Source organism: Telopea speciosissima, chromosome 9 (genome assembly GCF_018873765.1).
Source record: "Telopea speciosissima isolate NSW1024214 ecotype Mountain lineage chromosome 9, Tspe_v1, whole genome shotgun sequence".
Taxonomy (NCBI): Eukaryota; Viridiplantae; Streptophyta; class Magnoliopsida; order Proteales; family Proteaceae; genus Telopea; species Telopea speciosissima.
The window spans coordinates 55,385,095-55,408,288 of NC_057924.1; the positions used below are offsets into that span (position 1 = coordinate 55,385,095).

General features: G+C 37.4%; 1 protein-coding gene and 1 long non-coding RNA gene across 4 annotated transcripts in view; one reads left to right on the forward strand and one right to left on the reverse strand.

Annotated features, from left to right (window-relative positions):
- Positions 1 to 23,194, forward strand: part of LOC122640098 (mitochondrial inner membrane protein OXA1-like) — a 73,354-nt gene that overhangs the window by 49,968 nt on the left and 192 nt on the right. Inside the window, exons 9-13 of one of the 3 annotated variants that reach the window (XR_006329625.1) lie at positions 40 to 171; positions 2,291 to 2,398; positions 2,822 to 2,876; positions 3,122 to 3,463; positions 6,719 to 6,744. Coding sequence is in view for 1 of the 3 variants with exons in the window: in XM_043833226.1 (XP_043689161.1) it covers positions 40 to 171; positions 2,291 to 2,398; positions 2,822 to 2,876; positions 3,122 to 3,378 (552 nt within the window). In the remaining 2 variants the exon portion in view is untranslated. Of the gene's footprint in view, positions 1 to 39; positions 172 to 2,290; positions 2,399 to 2,821; positions 2,877 to 3,121; positions 3,625 to 6,718; positions 6,745 to 23,194 lie in introns of those variants that run through there. The other 2 variants (XR_006329624.1, XM_043833226.1) reach the window with 2 other exon arrangements.
- LOC122640100 lies at positions 15,559 to 23,108 on the reverse strand. Its single transcript, XR_006329626.1, has 3 exons — positions 22,969 to 23,108; positions 21,125 to 21,131; positions 15,559 to 15,672 (listed from the first exon to the last, which is right to left on the reverse strand). It is a non-coding gene; the product is annotated as an uncharacterized LOC122640100 (long non-coding RNA).

Genomic DNA, 23,194 nt, shown 5'->3' on the forward strand with positions numbered 1-23,194 from the left:
TATATGTTTCTCAAGTAATTTTTTTTATATGCCGTGCAGATTTCAAATATGGTGGAGAAAGTTCCCTCTTTCAAAGGAGGTGGAGCATTCTGGTTTACAGATCTCACAACGCCAGATAGTTTATACATATTTCCAGTTCTGACAGCATTAACCTTCTTGATAACTGTGGAGGTAAGCAATCCTTTTGGCATGCTAGTTAATCTTGATTAGCTTTTTCTTAGAAGCATCATGTCATAGTTTTCGTAAACTTTTGGGGTCCTTGGATATTTCTTTGCACCTTTTCCATTTTTTCATTGGGTTTTGTTCTTGTTGGAATATGTAATCCAGAATACCGTGGGGTTATTCTGGTCCTTTTGGGGTTAGTTTATTTATTATGTTATTAGGTACAGTCGGCTATATGTGTTTTAGTCCCACATCGCCTAGTTTAGTCTATTTGTAATTTCCCTTTGATAATAGAGGGGCTTACCTATCAATTAATTAGTTCAAGCATTACAATCAATTCTTTTTCCATCTTCTCTTCTCTCTCAAGTTACTGGTTACAGGTCCTAGGTTTTCTACATGATATCAGAGCTAGGCAACCAGTGACAGATTCTCCAAGATTGCCAATTTGAGAGTTGTTTCAAGGTTTTCCGATTTATGGAGAAACCCTAGTTCATAGAAAGAAAAGAAGAACTAGGGTTTCCTGCTCGTTTCATCTTTGTTTATTTATTTATTTGGAAATCGTGTGGTTATCTATTGGAGATCAAAGTTCTTCCATCTTGTTGAAGAGTCGAATATACTACCCGGAGATCAGTTTCTATTTGTTAATTAGGGATTGCAGCAGTTTGTTCTTTGGTTATAGATTGCAACTTCAAATCTATTCAGATTTGGGAAGTTTTTTTGCAGGTTTATATCCTGATTATTCTTGGAGATGGATCCAAGTTTTATAGAAGGTTATTGCATCGATTCTGCCTAGTTTTTTTAATCAGTTATTTTTAGCATCTGGGAGATTGTAGTTTGGAGATTTTGGACACCAGTTCTTCCTTTTTGAAGATCGATCAAGTCTCTTCTTTTTCTAGAAATCGCAGCTTAGTTCTGCCCAAATCTTGTCTCAGAAGTTTGTTTGATCGATTGAAAAGGTTGAAGATTGATATGTTGCATTGCTTTTCTTCATCTGCTACAGCTATCTATTTGATGCTGCTACTTCTTCCATGATTCTTCTTGATAGTCAATGGGTTGAAGACACAATTCCTATTCTGGTTTCGCAGCTGCTGGTTGCGTGACTGTGATGAAGACAGTCGCGATTCCTATTCGGAGGTTACCACCTTGATTTCCACCGGATTTTCTCTTCTTGATTGAAGGATTGTGGAAGGTTTATCCCTTTGTTTCCACTTGTTCAAAGCCGTGACTGTCTAGTGTCAAGAGGTAGAAGACACTCATTGCTCTTTAACTTTTGCGATCAACTCTTTCCTTTTATGAGTTGGTTTTCTATGTCACGTGTCGCCATATCCTTTGGTCCTTATCTTACTTTTCTATAGTTGCGTGACTCAATAGACTTGGTTCCTTTATTAGTTACTTTATTTTATTCCTTAAATTTCCCTTTATGCCCTTATCATCTTCTCTTATCTTCCTTTGTTTTTATTTTACTTCTCATTCCAACATTACCCTTTTGCCTTGGGTGGTATTTGTAATCAGATTTCATCTAAATTACAACTATGCCATCCCTTTTTTAATTGTGTTATTTACAATTCTGCCATTCCCCTTGTTAAATTCTGGTTATTTACGGAACTGCCATTAATTTAATACATTCCCCTATTTGACTACCCAATTGACCTTTGAAAATTCTGGTTTATTACCAGTTTGCCCTTTGGCTTGGTTTGTATTTAAAAAGTGGAATTCCACCAAATTACAGTCATGCCATCCTTTTTTTCCAACACCGTTCCCTTTCAATAGTTCTAATTCCCTTCATATCCCATACATTGGCATATACCCATAACCCCTTTGGAAGTTAATGGTATTATCTAATTTGCCATTTCTTCCTTTTCCATTACCCTTAGCACCTCTTAGAAAAATCTGAAATATTATGTTTTTGTCCTATCTCTTACATCATCTCTGTTATGTCCACGTGTACTACACGTGAGGGGGGGATTATGTACAGTATACTGGTTTTCTACAGTTCTGAATTATATTGAAGTTTTCTCAGTTCATGCTGAAGTCAGAGTCCTCGTAACTATTACTTGTTGTATAAGGTCAATTCCTTAGTGCAATTATGATTTGGTTCTAATATGCAGTCAACTGAACTGTTTTTTAGTGCAACATGCAAGAAGGTATGGAAGGTAATCCTGTTGCTGGTAACATGAAAAACTTTTCCAGGATCCTTGCTGTTCTTACAGTTCCATTCACCATGAGCTTCCCTAAGGTATGTTTATATTGCTACCATTGACCTTGCAAGGGTCATACTACTTTGTGTAGGCTTATTTTTCTACACATCTTTTGTTGAAAAATACCAGTATATATGGTTGGGGATATCTTCTCAGGGAAATTTTAGGATCTTTGCATTCTCTTTTTGGTGATTTTCTAAATCTTCTCTGATTGTTATCCAAATCATATAGCTACAGAATCACGGATTCCCCTGGTTCATGTTTAAATTATATTTTTTGTTATTTGTGTCCCAGCCACTAGCATTTTTGTTTGGAATTGGTTAATAAAATGTGGCTCATATTTTTTTTACTGTTCTTTTATTGATGGTTGTTCCAAGATCTTTAAGAATGTGAGTAATCTACTTACAGCAAAACTACAAGGGACTTAAAAACCAATCTGTTTTGGATTTATATGATTGCAGGCAATATTTTGTTACTGGATGACCTCCAACCTGTTCTCGCTTATTTATGGACTAGGTGAGTTCCCAACCATCGAGAACTTATTCACAGCATTTGGTAGTTGCCTACACCTCCATCACAATACATTAGCTTTGACCCACGTGAAAATGTATTAGCTATCTTTACCAATATCTATTCTATTAACCTCACACATATTTCCAAGGGAAATGCACTTTGTGCTGTTATGAACGTGTTCTCTCTCTCTCTCTCTCTCTTCCCCTTCTTTCCCTGGCTAAGCATGAATCTCTTTGATGATGGTCCAGTACTAAGACAACCTGCAGTGAAGGAGTTTTTGGCTCTTCCCAAAGTAACAGTTGCACCTACTCCAGCTCCACAGTCTGCCTTTTCTTTTTCTTCAATATTCAAACCTCCTACATCAGCTACATCAGAATCTTCTCTGTCTCCTGCTGAGTCATCAAAGTCTATGGATCGGAGAATATCTGCATCTTCAGTTCTCAGTCAAAGGCTAAGGAGTTTAGAGAAACAAGTAAAGGGAAGAAAGAAGAACAAAAAGAGGTGAAAGTGCAGCACATAAATCATATCAGTTCCAGTTTGCATTGTGAGGTTCAACTGGACTTTCCAGTGGAATAAATACGGCATTTGTTCAAAGGGAGGATTCTGGAAAAAAAAACAGAAATCACGATAGTTATAGTAGTTTTGATCCAGAGTATTGTAATTCTTTTTTATGAGTATGGACATTTTGAGGTACGGTGGAGAAATTTTTGTTCTTCTGATTGAGTAGATGCATATTGGTCTGTCAATTCTTGACATTAATTTAAAATTTTTGTAATAGTTTTGATTTATAGCATTGTGATGCTTTTTTAATGGGTGGAATTTTTTTAGGTTTTAGTCATTTGTAGTGGAGGTTTTTCTCTGGTGAGTGGATGCTAAAGGGTTTCTTGATTATTGTCATTTTTTTAATTAAAATAATTATTGCCATTCTTGATATTCCAGTGCCAGAAATAGTTTTGATTGAGATCATTGGAATTCCTTTTAATGAGTATGGGCATTTTGAGGTTTAGATCACTTCCAGTGGAGAGATTATATGTTCTTCTGATTCAAGTTTATGCTCATGGTCTGTCAATTGTTGATGATCTCATATTTGTGTGCGGATGTCCATGTGACTACGCATCAGAACTGGTTCAGCTGCCATTACATGCAAGATTGTTAATGAAAATCACTCCCCTACTGTTTCAAACCGATTAAACTATGACTGTGATGAACATTGAGAAATACCATTGTTTGCTTTCAGAGACTTTCACGGTCCCTTAATTCTTCCTGGCATCTGGTAGCACTCTTGCAAGATGTGAAATCTCTGCTACTTCTGCTTCATGTAGTGTACATTTAGCTAGAACAGTGGTGGAATGATGGGATCTTTAGATGCTCCCAGTTGGCAGTGACATTTGGAGAGTTTAACCATGAACCTGAGAGAACTAACGCTCTTTCTTGCCAAAGTCTGAGAGCTATCAACTACTGTTGAGAGAGATATAGGGAAATAGGACATGAGAGAGAAGATTGTTTGCAGAGGAGAAATGAAGCTTCCCCTTCAATTCATACTTCAAATTGTGGCAAATACTAGGAAAGCTACAGAAATCTAAGGGTCTCAGGCCTAAAGCACTGCACAATTTGGATTGCCTTTCAGCCTTCCCTTGCTAATCCAGAGGACAGAATGAATGGACTGAGCAGATTGTGATCTACCTATTCTTTCCATGGTCAGCTAGAAGAATTCTTGAAATCCTGAACTTCGGTTTTGATGAACCAAATTATTATCGACCAGTGATATGATGACATGTGGCAACATCTAGCTCATCATACCACCTATCAGATGCCAGGCCAACCTGAGCCAACCTCTCAGATCATCCATCTAGCTCATCATATATACCACCCGTCAGATGCCAGACCGACCCGAGCTGACTTGAGCCGATTCCTCAGATTATCCATCTAGCTCACCATATCATCTGTTAGATGCCAAGTTGATCCCACTGCCACCTCACACACAACTTCCCCGTTCAGACCATTCAACTAGGCAAATTCTAACTGGAAAAGGAACTTTCTCGAACAACGAAGGATCTGCCTCCTGTGGACCACCTACCAGGTGTCAAACACCAGTAAGATCTCAAAGGGACTCTCCACAACAGTCTACTAGTTTCGCTCTACTTCATTCTGTCATCTTAACCCTATAAATAGCAAAGCCTAGCCTAGGTAAGAGTGAAAGATTTCATTTCATTATCAATTTAGAGATTATATGTTGTAAAAGATCTAATTTAAGCATCGGAGAATTATCGTCGATTCAGGTCGGCGCTCTGTTGCTTAGCTTTACTCTTCTGTGCAGGTCAGCTCAGCCTCAGGAGAACACCAGGACAGATCTTGCTGCAACAAGTTTACTGCAACTCAGGATAATTCAGGCATGGCTGCAAGAAGGAATCTGATATTCAATCTTGATCTACATTGTCATTATTCCCAACTAGGTAAACACCAAAATGAACAACACAGGCCAAAGAACAAGGGTGAAATGTACATTCCCCAAAAGCAATCTTTCATGGCCACAAGTAGGTCCATTTGAAAGTAGATCCCACATTGATTTACCCAGTGAAGGTTCAGCACAATACGTGTATAATAGGAGGAAAAAAATGGTTGGAAATTATAAACATTACCAACCAATGTTTTATGTTTAAGAAGCCTTTATTTAATTACCCAAAAAAAAAAAAAAGAAGCCACCTTTATTTTGAGTGTGTGTAATTGTGTTGAAATTCTCCCTCTCTCTCTCTGTGTATCATTAATAATAATAATAATAATAATAATAATAATAATAATAATAAATAATTTAGAATTTCTTTTGACATCCTTGCTCCATGTGGTTAAGGAGGTAAGCTAACAAAGAAAAAGAACATTTAGCTTAAGATTTCCAAACGACCCATGGGACTCAAACCCCACCTACCAAGACCTATTTTAACAACTAAATCCAAATTTCTGGTCCACTTCCCCACTATATATATAGACCCCAACTTTGGTCCTCTTCATCACTCAACAAAAGTACCTATTCTCCCTCGATCTCTTGTAGTGTCTCTTCCATAAAACCTTGTTTCAATTCCTACAGCCATGGCTTCCAAGACCACCTTCATTTTTGTGTTCACACTTCTCTCGCTGCAAAGCATCGACATGTGCTTCGCCGCCACTCGTCGTCTACTTCAAACCACACCTCCTGCACCAGCCTTACCAACCATCCCCTCGTTGCCAAAACCAACATTGCCATCACCATTACCGACCATACAAGCGCCACCTTTACCGACATTGGCATCACCGCTTCCGGCAATGCCGACCATCCCTACCATTCCAACAATTCCTACTATTCCTATGGCCACATTGCCTCCAATGCCTTCTCTCACTCTGCCCACCATCCCTTCTGTTATCCCAAACATCCCTTCCATCCCAACAATCCCATCTATTTCCATTCCAACAATCCCATCTATCCCCTTCCTTTCTCCACCTCCTTCTACTTCAACTACTAGCCCATGAGATCTTTATGCCATCTGATACTTCTCACTAACATGCTTTGCACTACTACTTGATGCATTAGATGTATGAGAAGAACTGGATTGTGAGGGAGACAGTCATGGACTATCTGGGTTTCCATTATATTAGATCATATATGTAGTATTTTGTTAGGGTGTGGGTGTGTATGCCTTTTCCATTTGTTTTTCTAGATCTTGATTATGTACTCCCCCCACCCCCACCCCCACCCCTAGTTTTTGTTTTTTTTTTTAATGGATTGTGTACTTTGTAACCTCATATTTATAATTATCTGGGACTGGCTCTTTTGAATATTAGTTAAAGCACTTCAGTTCTCTTTTACTTTTCCACAGAGAGAGAGAGAGAGAGAGAGAAATGGTTCCGACATGCATGCAGGTTGATACCCCTAGATTTTTTAATCTCTATTTTTCATGGGCATATTCTAACAGCGCTGTAACTTGACATGTGAGCAAGAGACCTAGGGTTCTACATGTTTATATTAAATTTGGGTTCCATCTCAATTTACACATGACAGTTCTTAACATTTAAAGTCGACGTATAGGAAAGGTTCCTATAATGGGAATGTCAGAACCGGACCCCATGGTAGTTTAGTTTTCAGGGGCAATAAATACTGTACACATAAAAAAGATGTATGTGGGGACACTTAGGAGAGTCGATTTGAGTAGATTGCTGGCCAATGGATCAATGAGTTATTACTAAAATATATATCAATTATAAAAAGGACGTACCTAGTGCACGAGGCTCCCTCCACTCCGGGGTCAGGGGAGGGTCATAATGTACGAAGTCTTAACCTTGCTTTCGTAGAGAGGCTGTTTTCAGAGTTGAACCCGTGATCACTTGATCATAATAGAGCAACCATTGATAAAATATATATCAATTATAAAAATAAAATACCTTTGAACTTGGAACTTGAGGCTCGTGTATCTGATTTTGGCATTGCAAAACTATTAAAACCAACTCATCTAATTGGACGTCGCTTAAAGAAACTCATGGATATATTGCTCCAGGATTTTAAAGAAACTATGTTGCAACTTTTGCCTACAGTTTCTTTAATTTCACTGCAGAATTTAGAGTTAGGGTTTGCTAAATTTTTCCATTGAAGAATTTGTTGTCATAGTATAGGAAAAGGAAAAGAAAAATGTGTTTTTACCTCATATCTTCGAGTCCAAGTGAAAGCACAATTATTATAATTTGAAAAATATCTTATTCAATCTTTGAACCATCTAATACACACTCATCAAAACTTTGATTACATAAAAATGTATTTTAGCTTCTATGAAATACAATTTTTTGAGATTATTAGGATGAATGGTGAAGCAATCATCAAAGCTTTGATGAAAAATGTATTTTAGTTTCTTTTAATTACAATCCTTTTAGAAGAATAGGTTGAATATTGCCACACCCTGTTGTTATGATATTTATATGTTACCTAATAAATTCTTAAATTTTCATCAATAAAAACTCTTTAGATTCTTTTTGACTTGAGATGAGGCATTATATTAAGTAAGATAAATGCAAAATATTTTATTAAATTAATTAATTCGATAAGAAACTAAAGTATATCATAAATTGCTTATATCCCCTTGAATTTTTTTTAGTATTCATAAAGATATCGGGCAAAACATATTACAAACTAAAGGAATTTTAGAATTATGAAGGAAAAAAGAAAAGAAAGCAAAATAGAACATTAAAATTACCCATTTAGAGTGAAAAAGAAGCCATACTATATTTCATATGCTATCAAATTATATTTTGTTATTCTTTATTTATTTTCCAAATTCTTATACAAAAAATAGGTATCTCTAGCACTACTACACTTTCCTATTGAATCAGAAACAAGTTATAATAGCTACAATCTTTTTTTGAATGCCCAAAGCTTTAGGAGTCAATTCTAACCTACAAAATTTTATTAATCAAGTCAAGATCTCAAAGTACATTTGGGGAGGGGTGGAATCCTTTATATTACATTGCAACTTGTAAAAGAGCTGTCATCAGCTGATCCTTGTGATCTATTTGGATGTTTAGGATCCCATCTTCTTCATCCACAACTAATTAACACTCTCTCATATATACTGTCATTTTGTCAAGCAAGGAAGGGTTCCCATTGATTAACCATCATGAATGAAACTATTCCCCTTCTTTGGTTATAGAGGGATTTCATATAACTCGTCCAATTAGTTTGGTTCTCTATTTGATTTTATCCCTATTATGTGGCTTCATATATTAATTAGTCTCTATTTGCTTGTATTTTATTTCATTGAGTTCTAAGAGCTAGATTCATCTTATGTTCTATTTGTTTCCTGAAAACCAAAGTCAATTTGATTGGTTGATTAGTTCATAATGTCATTTGTTTAAGTTCAACTTAGCAGCTGAAGTTTCATTGTTGGCTGTTGATACCCACCATTCAGACTTTCCTCTTTCTTTTTCTTTTTCATGTTTTACATAGTGAACAATCAATGGGAAGCTTACTTGTTTTTTGTTTTGGGTAAGGGGAATTTTACTTGATACTTTATAGGTTATGATAGTCTACATATGAAAATATTGAATTTCTTGGTTTGACTTGTGTCTTGGTAGGGAAAGACAGATTGACGGGTTTGGCTGTTGAGGCAGCAAAGAGAGCTCTTCAAATGGCTCAAGTCAATGCTGATGACGTAGACTTTATCCTGCTGTGCAGATCTACTCCGGACGATCTTTTTGGCAGTGCTCCTCAAGTACATCCACATGATTTAGGAATCTTGAAATGCTAAAGTTAAAGTAATCATTTTTGTAAGAAGAGGCAATTATAACTGTACTGTGGCTACAAAACATGTTTTCATTGGATTATGAGTGAAGGGCTAAGTACTTTATAAGAGTAATATTTCATTATTAGTATAATGAAGTGTGATGCTAGGTGATAAGGATCCAATTAAAACTCTATTTCTTGTTAGTTCATAAATTTCATTTTCTCTGTGTTATGCCATGCTTAGCTTAACATTGTGTTTCATTTATCATTCTTTGATATAGCTAAAGAGGAATAAGTTAGTTTATATAGTTGAGACCAAAGAGACATATTCATTTCTAACATATTCTTATACTTAGTTGACCATCCATACTTGTGATATTGTTTGTCTAATCATTAACAAGTATTTGTGTTGGATCTCATACTACCTAATGTGCTTCATGTTTCTGTACCAGAGCATTCTTTGTAACTTACCATCTTATGACAGTTCTAGAGATATACCATCAATTATTAGATTAAAATCCCCTCAAGTGTGTTAAGGCATCAGTTAGACCTGAGCATCTCAAACTAAGAATTCTTTTTAGATGATTTGTGATGAATTTTGAATTTGTGCATTAAAGGACACGCTGTTTCAGTCTATTGATTTGGATAATTACTTGCTCAAGTCCTTGTTTCCGCGTATTGCTTATAAATGGGTCAGATTTGAGTTTGATTTGGACTATTGATCGCTTAATCTTTGTTTCAGTCCATTGCTTTTTAAATGTATCAGACTTTAACATGACTTGGATATATTTACTTAAGTCTCTTATTTCATCCCATCTCTGTGGATGTACTTCGAATCTGAAATGGGTCGGGTATTTGGTGAGGTATATCTTTGTTTTATATATGAATTTGGTTTGGATATAAAAATAGGTGACATGATGAATCTATTATCTTTGAAACAGGTTAATGGATGGAATATAGCAATAATTTTTTTAAAAAAAAAATTCATTTAGCGGCGTTTTTTGACAAACGCCGCTTAAAGTATAAACTCAGTACCTATAGCGACACTTTTTAAATGCCGTTGTACTAATTTTTTTTCCCGGCGTTTATTGAAAAACGCCGCAAAAGAATAGAAATTCAATACCTATCACGACACTTAAAAAACGCCGTTGTAGTACATTTTCGCCGGCATTTATTATAAAACGCCGCGAAAAAGGTACATACACAGACACACTACAAAAACGCCGTTGTACAAAAACGGCGGTACCTTTGCCGACATTTCAGCGGCACAAATTAGAAACGCCGTTATATCCTATGGCGGCATTTTTGGGACTTATAGCGGCGTTTAAAAACGCCATCGTAGGCCCAATTTCTTGTAGTGCATCAATCCCAAATTAAACCTTAGGCCACCATTTTCAATTTATTTCATTGAGATAAAAAATGAAAATACGTTTGGTGAGGAGGGGGGTTGAGGGGTACATACAACCCTATTCTCAAATATAAAACAACCCATTGGATTTACGTTATTTCTACTCACCATGAGCTTCCCTAAGGTATGTTTATATTGCCACCATTGACCTTGCAAGGGGCATAATACTTTGTGTAGGCTTATTTTTCTACTCATCTTTTGTTGAAAATACCAGTATATATGGTTGGGGAAAGGGGTGTAAGTTTGGCCCCGTCGGCCCGAGCCCGAACAAGGCCTGGCCTGAGATACCCTAGCCCTAAGGGCAGGTTAGAGCCGGGGTTGAGGTCTTGGGTTGAGTTCCATCTGGCCCAATCTGACCATGTCTTCTTCTTCTTCTTCTCCCGGCATGGCCCAGCCCCTGCAACTTCCTACCCTGAAAGAGTTCTACGAGAAATTCATATTTCATTTTCCACCCATGTCATGCATAATGTTGAAAGCTGAGATGGACAAAGTACTATATCATGGTTGTCCACTTTCCAGTGGCTTTTAATTTCAATTTCAACAGTTCCAGTTAAATTCTAATATGATATCTTAAAGCCTATGATGTTGTATACATATTTAGTCCCAAGGGTGGCATGAGGTGTATAGATCTTTTTAGCATATGTTTGAGTGCCAATACTTTTTCATTTATAATTGAAAAAAATCCTTTATTTACAATAGTGAGTTTTAATCAACCAACCAATCTGACGGCTTAGTCAGTTCAAAGGCCCAAATCAGTACTTCTCATGCCTAAGATTGTTCACTATCAGAGCCAATAAGGGTCAACCTGGCCTGGTCCTTAGGATGGATCAATGTTGGATTTTTCAGACACAAATCAAGGCTGCACCGGGTCTAGGCCCAACTAACAGGACTCAAGGTTGGACTGGGATTCTAAAAAGCCCGGCCTCCAACCCAACCCTATTGCAGCCCTAGTTGGAGATAACTTTTTAGGGAAATTTTAGGATCTTGGCACTATCTTTTTGGTGATTTTTTTTTTAAAATCCTCTCTGATTGTTATCCAAAACATATGTTTAAATTTATTTATTTATTTATTTTGTTATTTGTGTCCCAGCCACTAGCATTTTTGTTTGGAATTGGTTAATAAAATATGGCGGCTATTTGTTTACTGTTATTTTATAAATGGTTGTTTCAAGATCTTTAAGAACTTGAGTAATCTACTTGCAACAAAACTACAAGGGACTTAAAAAACTAATCTGTTTTGGATTTATATGATTGCAGACAATATTTTGTTGTTGGATCACCTCCAATCAGTTCTCGCTTATGTATGGACTAGGTGAGCTCCTTATAGTCAAGAACTTATCCAAAATGTTTAAATTAAAACAAACAGTATGGAACACGAATAAACAAAACAGAGCAAAGATGACACAAAGATTTGAAGTGGTTCACAAATCAATGTGATGTGTTACATCCACGGGTGAAGTTGTAGATGATTCACTATGTAATGAAAGAAAAGTACAATAGAGAACTCTCAAGACCACACAAACGGCGCAGCAGGAACTCTCCCCAGAAAAACCCTAACTTGAAAACCCCCTTAATCTTATTTGTTTCACTTGCTTACACAATACAATAAAACATATAAAGACAGTCCTCCAATTTGGGTCGATCCATCGAGTCAGGTCATACATACCGTGGGGGCCCAAACCCTCCACTACCATCACAGACCTCAGAAACAATCCCATTCTGATTGCCACAAAAAATGTCGGAATGGGCCAATCTTCGAAACAAGTACAAGAATTCGAGACACACATAACACAATACTCTCTCTCTCTCTCTCTCTCTCTCCCCCTTCTTTCCCTGGCTAAGCATGAATCTCCTTGTTGATGTTCCAGTACTAAGACCACTTGTAATGAAGGAGTTTTTGAGTCTTCCCAAATTACCTGTTGCACCTACTCAATCTCCACATTCTGCCTTTTCTTTTTCTTTTTCTTTTTTTTTTTTTGATGGGAAGAAAGTGGGAACTCAGAGAATCGAACACCTGACCTCCAACGTCTTACGACCAGACCTAAAGCTGGCAGTGCCATCTGAGCTAAACGCTCGATCGGCCCCTTCTTTTTTTTCAATATCAAACCTTCTCCATCAGCTACATCAGAATCTTTGGTCTCTGTTGAGTCATCAAAAGTCTATGGATTGAAGAATATCTTCATCTCCAGTTCTCAGTCAAAGGCTAAGGAGTTTAGAGAAACAAGTGAAGGGAAGAAAGAAGAACAAAAAAAGGTGAAAATCTAGCTCAAAAATATTCAATTCTAGTTTGCATTGTAAGGTTCACCTAGACTATCCAGTGGAATAAAGATAGCTGTGTTGGTTTTTATGTAGAATAGTGTTGTAACTATTTTTTATGAGTATGAGCATTTTGAGGTAATGGAAATTTTTTTTGTTCTTCTAACTGAGTGGATGCTTATAGGTGTCAATTCTTGACATTCTTGGAATTTCAAAAAAATTGCAACATATTTTTTAACAAGTATGGAATTTTTTTAGGTTTTGGTCACTTGTAGTGAAGAGGTTTTTTCTCTAGTGATTGGATGCTAAAAGGTTTCTTCATTTTTTACATTTTTGATATTCAAATGCCAATAATAGTTTTGATTAAGATTATTGGAATTCTTTTTAACGAATATGGACATTGTGAGGTTTTTATCAAAGAGAGTATTGTAATTCTTTTTTACGAATATAGATATTTTGAGGTACAATGGAGACTTTCTTGTTCTTCTGATTGAGTGGATGCTTATAGAACTGTCAACTCTTGACATTCATGGAATTTCAAAAAAAAATTGTAATATTTTTTTGATGAAAAAAATTTGTAATAGTTTTGATTTAGAGCATTGTGATACTTTTTTTTTTTAACTAGTGCAGAAATTTTTTTAGCAACTAATATTGTTTCATGTTTAAGAAGGAACCTCTCTCTCTCTCTCTCTCTCTCAATATATATATATATATATATATATATATGATTGGATTGAAATTTGTAGACGAGTAGCAAATGATGTTGACAATGAGTCCACAAAGTTTGGAGGGTTGGCCAGACTACAAAAATGAAATGTATAGTTCCACTTGGGATTTCTTTTATATTTGGGGCAATTACTATCACTATCCTACACTTAACCTATACTTACTAGAACTACCCTATCTTAAACTTCTTTTCCAAAACTACTCTACTTTTAAATTTTAACATCTCCTTCTACCCTCATGTTTTTAAATACCCAGATTGCCTTCCTTTTCACCTAGTAATCTGTTAATCTATTTAACCTACCATTCTTCTTCTATTTTTTACTATTTTTGTCATTAAAATAATAAAAATTGAAAGCACCCACCCGCTTCTTCTCTCTCGTTTTTTTTTCTTCAATTTTTCTATTTAGTCAATTTTTTATTCAACATTTCATCCTCATCATTCTTCTTCGAACAAATCATGGTTCTAAGTATCGGTATCGTATCGCTTGTATTAGGCAATAAATACTGGTTTTACTAGTCACCGATACCGTATCAATAGTATGTTACGAACAAGGAATAAAATGGTCAAAAAAATCATTTTTTAAGGAGATTCAGGGTAATTTTATCTGATACAACTAATCTAGGCCGATACCATATCAGTATCATATCGGTTTTGCAGGTTACTGATACCCGTTTTGATACCGTACACTAAAACCATGGAACAGATCGACTCTCTTCAAAGTCCCCGATACTGAGCACTAAAACCATGGAACATCTTGACCTTCTTTAAAAAATTAATTAAATTAAAAAATTGAAGAAAAAACAAAAAAAATAGAATGAAGTAAAAAACGGGAGAGAGAAGAAACGGGTGGGTGCTTTTAGTTTTTTACTATTTTAATGACAAAAATAGTAAAAATTAGAAGAAGAATGGTAGATTAGCAAGTTACTAGGTGAAAAGGAAAGGTAATCTGGGTATAAAATATGAGGGTAGAAGGAGATGTAAAAATTTAAAAGCAGGGTAGTTTCAGAAAAGAAGTTTAAGATATGATAATTTTAGTAAATATAGGTTAAATGTAGGGACTGATAGTAATTGTCCCTTTAAATTTTTTGGTTGTACTGTTGTATAGGAAAATAGAAAAATCCACACCCTACTCCCTAGAAGAAAATATAAGTGAAAAAGCATATGATTGGAATCAAATTTTGAAGAAAAAAAAAAGCTTAAATTACCACATATCCTTTCTACAGATGTTGTTGAACAACCAAGGAACCAACAAAAAACTAGAAATACAAATTTTAGAAGATGGACGGCAGCCAATTCAATCTAAAACCAATACAATGTTTAGTGTCATATCATCATCATCATCATTATTAATTAATAATAATAATAATAATAATAATAATAATAGTGTTCTTTGTGGGGGAGAGGGGTGCGTAGGCCATGTCCAGACACAGTGGGAGTGAAATGACCACCCTACCCCCCATGAAAGACAGAAATCCCACCCCAAGATGTCAGTACGCACACTCTCATTGGCTGTCCTACGCATGACCCCCACACTCCCTCACAAATAACGCTCCTCCATACTAATAATAATAATAATAATGATGATGATGAGTTTCTTTTAACATCCTTGATCAATGTGGTTAAGGCGGTAAGCTAACAAAGACAAAGAACAACTACCTTCCAAGATTTCCAAACGACCCATGGGACTCAAACCCCACCAACCAAGATCTATTTTTAACAACTAAATCCAAATTTCTGGTCCACTTCCCCACTATATAAACTCCAACTTTGCTCCTCTTCTTCACTCATCAAAAATACCTATTCTCCCTCTCTTGTAGTTTCTCTTCTACAAGGCCTTGTTTCTTACAGCCATGGCTTTCAAGACCTTCTTCATTTTTGTGTTCGCACTTCTCTCACTGCAAAGCATCGACATGTGCTTCGCCACTCGTCGTCTACTTCAAACCACACCTCCTGTACCAACCCTACCAACCATCCCCTCGTTGCCGACCATCCCTAACATTCCAACAATTCCAACAATTCCTACTATGCCTACTATTCCTACTATTCCTATGGCCACAATATTGCCTCCAATGCCTTCTCTCACTCTGCCCACCATCCCTTCTTTTATCCCAAACATCCCTTCCATCCCAACAATCCCATCTATTTCCATTCCAACAATCCCATCTATCCCCTTCCTTTCTCCACCTCCTTCTACTTCAACTACTAGCCCATGAGGTCTTCATTCCATTTTATACTTCTCCCTAACATGCTTTGCACCACTTGATGGATTAGATGTGAGGAGACAGTCATGGACTATCTGGTTTTCCATGATATTGGATCATATATGTAGTATTTTGTTAGGGTTTGGGTATGCAGTATTTTGTTAGGGTGTGGGTGTGTGATTTGTTCCTCCCCCCCCCCCCCTCCTTTCCCCTTTTTATGGATTGTGTACTTTGTAGCCTCATATTTATAATAATTTGGGACTGGCTCTTTTATTAGTTAAAGCACTAGTTCTCTTTTACTCAGCTCTAGCTTCCAGTATGTGTGTGTGGGCTCCCCTATGAAATGATCATACCCCCCTTGTTTTTGATGGGCTGGACCCTCTAGCTCTCGCCACGGTTGGAGGAGAGGCAGATCCCTTTCAGAGAGAGAGAGAGAGAGAGAGAGAGAGAGAGAGAGAGAGAGAGAGAGAGATGTGATAGCCCTGGACAATAATAGTATTACTAGGGATGTAAACAGATCAGATTCGGCTCAGGTAGTGCTATATCCGCATCTGATTAGGTTTCGGACGGATTCGGATAGTACTAAACGGATATAGACATAGATACGGATCGAATATTTTATCCGTTTATATGTAAATATAGCTTTTCGGATAACTATAACCTATCTGTATCCGCATTCGTTTAGCTTTCGAACGGATTCAAATAGTACTAAACGGATACAAACACGGATACGAAAACGGATTTCGACTATTCATTTACACGCCTAAGTATTACCGCCGCTATGTAGTAGTACATGGCTGAGGTATGTATTACTAGTGGCTAACATCATATACTAGCATGATAATTTATAGTAAAAAATAAATAAATAAAAAAAGAATATAATAATAGTAAATAATCACAAATAAAAAAGAATATAATAATAATAAATAACTGCGTTGGATAATTTACTATTGCTAAATATAGAATATTATCGCTGCTAAATATTGATATTTAGCTAGCGGTGGAAATTTTATACCACTGCTGAACGTCCAAAAATCTGTTCCCAATCCAAACTTGAGTAGCCCGCCAAATAATTCGTGTTCGCGAATCGCGACTACCAGTATTATAATACCATATTTTCTAATGACAGTTTTCTTCATTGGATTTTTAGGACTTAGGCTATTTAGGGTCAATATCCAGATCCTCTATTGCTGAGCTTCCCGGTAGGACCGAGCTGCCCAGACATGGTACTGTGTATAAAGATCGTTTTATTCCCATTCGGACAAGGCGTTTGGGCAGGGGTAAGGTAGACATTGCACACAGCACCATGGCTGGGCAGCACGGTCCGACCGGGCAGCTCAGTAGTAGAGGATCCAAATTGGGGTCAATATGGCTGATTCCGACTAAATTGAGTAAATTTATCCAAAAACTGAAATATTGATCGTATTCATGTATTACCATGCATGTATAGAACCTTTCACCAAAAATAAAATAGATATTTATTTTAAGGGGAAAGTTTTCATACACGATTTTTTTTTTTTTTGGTAAGGAGGAAATTTACTGATGATAGGGGGGGTGAGCACAACCAGCAACTTCAACAACACAAAGGTCGTGAAGCCACTGAATGGAATGTAGCCAATCTGTCACACACCCAAGTGACAGGGCCTTCCGAACTAGGGTATCCGATCGAAATACCATTCTTAACCCTAGGAATATAGGAAAACGAAATAGAGGAAAACTGAGAAGCCAACCACAGAACATCCAAGATCAGATCCTCCCCCTCAGCGCAAGCAGGTTTAATGCGGCCCTTGATAAAATGAACTGCATCTTGACTGTCGGATTCAACTAAAATATTGTCAATTCTCATCTCCAAAGCTGCTAAGAGACCACTTCGAATGGCAAGAATCTCCCCTTGAATGATGGATCCAAATTGACAGGGGATAGAGCGAGCCAAAAAAGCCTTTCCAGTATGGTTTCTCAAGATCACTCCCAAGCCGCTATTATAGTTGGAGTTGGAGAGAGCAGCATTGCAGTTTAATTTAAACATCCCAACAGGGGGGTTCCCAACTATGACAAAGATGAATGGAGCTATCCACTCTCCCATTAGTACTAGGAGATAAACTTTGATCAGCAGAAATGAACTCCAAGAACGCCTTCTCGGCGAGAACAATAACATCAGAGGGAGACCAAGCTTTACCGTTGAAGGCCAGCTCATTGCGAGCTCTACATAGATACCAGCAAATAAAAGAAGCCGTGTATGTGAGAGGGTGGGAGTTTCAAGGTATTAATTAATGGGTGGGGTTTTATGACTTTTCCAACTCTTTGTGAGAGGGGACATGACCGTGTATGCTTACTAAGGGTGTTAAACGGTTTGGTTCAGTTTGGTTTTGACTGCTTGAGGGTAGAAACCGTAATCAGACCATTTAACTAAACGGTCTCATAATCAAAACCTGAACCGTTTAGTAAACGGTTTTTAAATGGTTTCGGTTAAATGGTTCTATACGATTTTACACGTTTTCGGTTAGACGGTTCTATACACATTTACTACTCTATTTACTAATACTAGTTATTACTTATTACTTACTAAGTTATTAGTTTATTTTTTTTTGAGGAAGGAAATCATTAATGAAGAAATGTGATTACTTAGTAGTTGCTACTTGCTAGGTTTTAATTTTTTATTTATAAAAAAAATAAAAATTTGTTAGGTTTTTAAACAGTTAGACGGTTTGGTTATAATCGATTTTAATTGGATTATACGGTTTGAAACCGTTGGATTAATCGATCTAAACCAAACCAAACCGATTAAAGAAACGGTGTCATTTCTAAAACCATAACCGGACCATTTAACTAAACGGTCTTCCGATTTTGGTTTAAATGGTTTAGTTCGATTTTGATAAACGATTTTGGTTTGGTTTTGACACCCTTAATGCTTACACGACCGTGTATAAAAACTTCCCCCTTATTTTAATTAAAATAATTAATTAAGGTACACATTTAGCCACCATTACTATTGCAAGTTTAAGGTCTTGGGATTAGGAATGCTGATTCTGATTGATTCTAGCAGATTCCGACTAAATTGACAATGGTTGAGGTTTTAGTACTCAACAAATTTTTTTCATTTATTCGCTTGAAATTACTTACAGATTTCTTGTACCTCCTACGCCAACAATTCATTCCACCTCCTCACAACTCTTGTTCTACAAAAGACAAATTTTCACAAAAAAAAAAAATGGAATGATTCACGCATGTGCCCTTTTTTTATATATATTATTTTAGTGAAGTAATTTTCTGTGTGGGAGTGTGGCCTACGCCAGCGCTCCCATGTGTTTATCTCTCTCCTCCTCAAAACAAAGGGGTAGAGGTGTCTTTTCAAATGGGTAGGAGAGAGATAGACTCATGGAAGTGTTGACATAGGCCACACTCCTGAACAGAGAACTTTCTCCCATATGATGAAATTATATTAGTATGATACGCGCTTCTATTTTGGACAATGTTTTCTGTTTGTGAGCGTACGCCTCCGAGGTCTTGTATCTATCTCTTCCCTCCCCTCCCCTACCCTACCCTACCCTACCCTAAATTACCATTGCTAATTGAGCATATTTACTTTAATGACTATAATATAGACATTTATCGGCAGTAAAATGTTCTCACTTGCTGGTTGGGCCTGTTTAACCAAGGTAAATATTACTGCCGCCAATTGTAAATTTTTAAAAATGATAAAATATTACCAATCAGGTTGGGGTGGGTTGCATTGCAAGGGTGGGAGAGGGGGAGGAGGGGTTGGGGCGGGATAGTAGGGGAGGATAGGATGGTTCAGGGGGCGGCAAGAGGGGTGTGGAGCCCCAGTGGAGGGGGATGGGGGTGGGGTAGTGGGGGAGGGCATGTTTCAGGGGGTACCGGGAGGGGTGTTGGCGGGGACATTTAGGGGGAGGGGAAGGGTGGCAGTGGAGGTGGCTAGGGTGAAGAGGCAAGGCTGGGTTGGGAAAGGACTCAAACGAGGTGGGGGTGGTGGCGGCGAGGATGGGAGGGGGCGGTGGTTGTTGGAGGTGAAGGGATGAGGTAGTTTTTTTTTTTAATGAAACAATTATTTTTAACAGCGATAATATTTACTGCCACTAATAGAAATTAAAATTTCTCTTACATGTTGGAAGAAAAGAACCGCTGTTAATTAAGGTATTAAATAATAGGGAAAAAAACATCGCCTAACAACATCCCTTTGCGCCCTCTCACATGGAGTAGTGAAATGACCACCTTATCCCTCCCTTTGGATGTTTGTACACGTAATCCCATTGGCCCCCACGTTGGCACAGGAGCTACACAGTCTAGCTGCAAACAAACCCCTTCCCTTAATTATATATATCTGTCTCTAAAAGTAAGACTCCAATATTTAATAATAAATAAATAATGCTATTTAGCGATGGTAATTACCGGTACTATATATGTATGGGTTTTAGCAGCAGTTATATATTACCGTTACTTAGGTTCTGCTCTCAAGTTGTAGAGAGAATGGGGGCAAACCCAAAATTTGCAAGCCCTCGAAAGATGAAAACAAAACTTTGCCCTAAAATCCTATTTTAAGGAACTTGCTGGGTTTGATTTTAAGATAAACCATCATGAAGATCGAATTTTGTAAAAAAGATTTGAAGTGAAGCCTTCCATGTATTTTAGTTGAAACCACTGAATCATGACTAGGGATGTAAATGAATAATCCAAATCCGTTTCCGTATCTATTTGGCATTATCCGAATCTATCCGAAAACTAAACGGATGTGGATACGGATAGGCTATAGTTATCCGAAAAACTATATTTACATGTAAACGGATAAAATATTCGATCCGTATCCGTGTCCATTTCTTTAGCACTATCCAAATCCGTCCAAAACTAATAAGATGTAGATGTGGATGTAAACTAATAAGATGTAGATGTGGATGTAACACTATCCGAGCCAAATCCGATCCGTTTACATCCCTAATCATGACCAATGACTGGAATTGATAAGTAAATTGAAACTTAAATAATAAAGAATTTAGGGAGAGTAATTCTCATTACATTTTGACCATTAAAATGTTTCCAGATTTTTTGGTTTAAAACGAAACAAGACGAATTTTTTTGGGCAGAAGGTTCTCTGCATGCCCGAGTGCAGTTTCAAGCATGCAAAGTGGTGTGTGAGAAAGTGTGCAATTTCTAGATTAACCAAGAAAAGTGTTAATGAATGTTTTCCATAAAAAAAATCTCTATCTCACCCATGGTTTGAGGAATCAGTATCGGTGGAGACTACTATTGATTCCTGACCGATCCATATCAGTAGATCGGTACAGAATAAGGGTAAAAATATAAAAATATCTGATTTTTTTGAGAATAAGTGGGTAAATCTATCCGTTCCAGAATGATACAGACCGATCTAGATCGGTATCAATCGAGACCGATTCCAATATCGATTACAAAAACCCTGATCTCACCCCTAAGGGGCATATGCTAATATTATTATTATTGTGTCGAAATTTCTAATATGGACAATGATTTGACAACATATACATAAAGTTTGAAACAATCATATATACACATTGGAAAAAAGTTCTTTGTGGGAGAGTGTACAGCTGACATCTAGACACAGAGGAGGTGAAATGATAGCTTTGCCCCCATGATGCCAATGTGAATGCTCTCATTGGTCCCTGTGCACACACAAGGGTCATGCTCTCCCATAGAGAACACCAACCCTTGCACATTATAGGTATAGCTTCAATTGAGAATTTTTTTAAATTCTTTTTTAGTATTCTGGTATCCACTTCCTACAAGAATACAAAACAAATAAAAAAAGGGAGAAAGAATGCCACCATCATGTGTTGTGGCGTGTACCTACGCTTAGACACAGCCGGGCGCAAAATGACTGCCCCTCCCCCTCCTCCTCTCCCTCCCCCATGAAAAGGCAAGGGTGTGCTGATCAATTTGCAACCGGTTGTGTCTAGGCGCAGGTACACGTCACAGCACATGACCGGGTGGCATTCCTTTTACCTAAAAATATGTTTGAAATCAAATTTGAGAGAGAGAGAGAGAGAGAGGATCTTTCCTTTTAAATTGGGCCATGATGGACTAGAACCAGAATCCACACCCAGGCCATATATATACATAGTTGTCACGGCGTCACGGCGATCCAAGTCGGTGAAGGGGTGTCACGTCAATATATCGACATGTCACCCGCCATGGCGTTGCCATGGCGAGCATGTCGACCATGTTTTATTTTTTATGTTTTCTATTTTTAATGTTTTAATAGATGTATACTCAAGCCATGTTTTATTTTTTCTCTATTGTTTCTCAAGTTTTAAGAAGAAAATTCAGAAATCGAAGAAGAAATCGAAGAGGGAAAGAAGACAGGAAGAAGAAATCGAAAGAAATTGAAGAGGGAAAGAAGAAATCGAAAGAAATTGAAGAGGGAAAGAAGAAATCGAAGAGGGAAGAAGAAATCGAAGAGGGAAAGAGAGACAGGAAGAAGAAATCAAAGAGGGACGCCATGGCGTAGGTCGCCATGCAGCCCTCTCCAGCGCCAGGACCCCATCGCCATGGCGACGCCATGACAACTATGTATATATATGCTTAAAAGGTAGGATCTTTTCTTTTCAATTGGACCATGATGAACTAGAACCAGAATCCACACCCAGGCCATATGTATATATGCTTAAAAGGTAGGTTCTTTTCTTTTCAATTGGGCCATGATGGACTGAAATCAAATTTGAGAGAGAGAGAGAGAGAGAGAGAGAGGTAACCATATTGATGTGCTTAGCTTCATGTAGACAAAGAGGTAAGCAAAGACAATAAAGAACTAACTCACTCTCACTTTCCAAACAACCCATGGGACTCAAACCCCACCCAACTAGACTTGATTTAACAACTAAACCCAAATATTTGCCCCACTTCCCCTCTATATATATACCCCAACTTTGCTCCTCTTCATCACTCAAAACAAACTTACACACTCTCTCTCTCTTGTAGTCTCTCTTCCCCAAGGCCTTGTTTCTTACACCCACGGTTTCCAAAACCACCTTCATTTTTATGGTCACACTTCTCTCACTGCAAAGCATCAACCAGTGCCTCACTACTGGTATTCTACTTCGACCATACCTCTTGTGCCAGCCCTACCAATCATCCCCTCGTTGCCAGTACCATGGCCGCCGGTACCGGAATTGCGGACCATTCCTAACATTCCAACAATTCCTACTATTTCTAAGGCCAATTTGCCTCCAATTCCTACTATCCCAAACATCCCTTCCATGCCACAAATTCCATCCAACCCTTTCCTTTCCCCACCACCTTCAACTAAAACTACTAGCCCATGAGATCTTCATGCCATTTGATAATAAAACTTACCACATGCTTCGGACCAGTTGGTAGCATTAGATGTTTGAGGAGATCTTGATTGTGAATAAGGCAGTGATGCAGTACGTACTATTTGGTTTGCCATGATATCAGACCATTTTATAGAGTATTTTGTTAGGGTTCGAGCTAGCATGTGTTTTC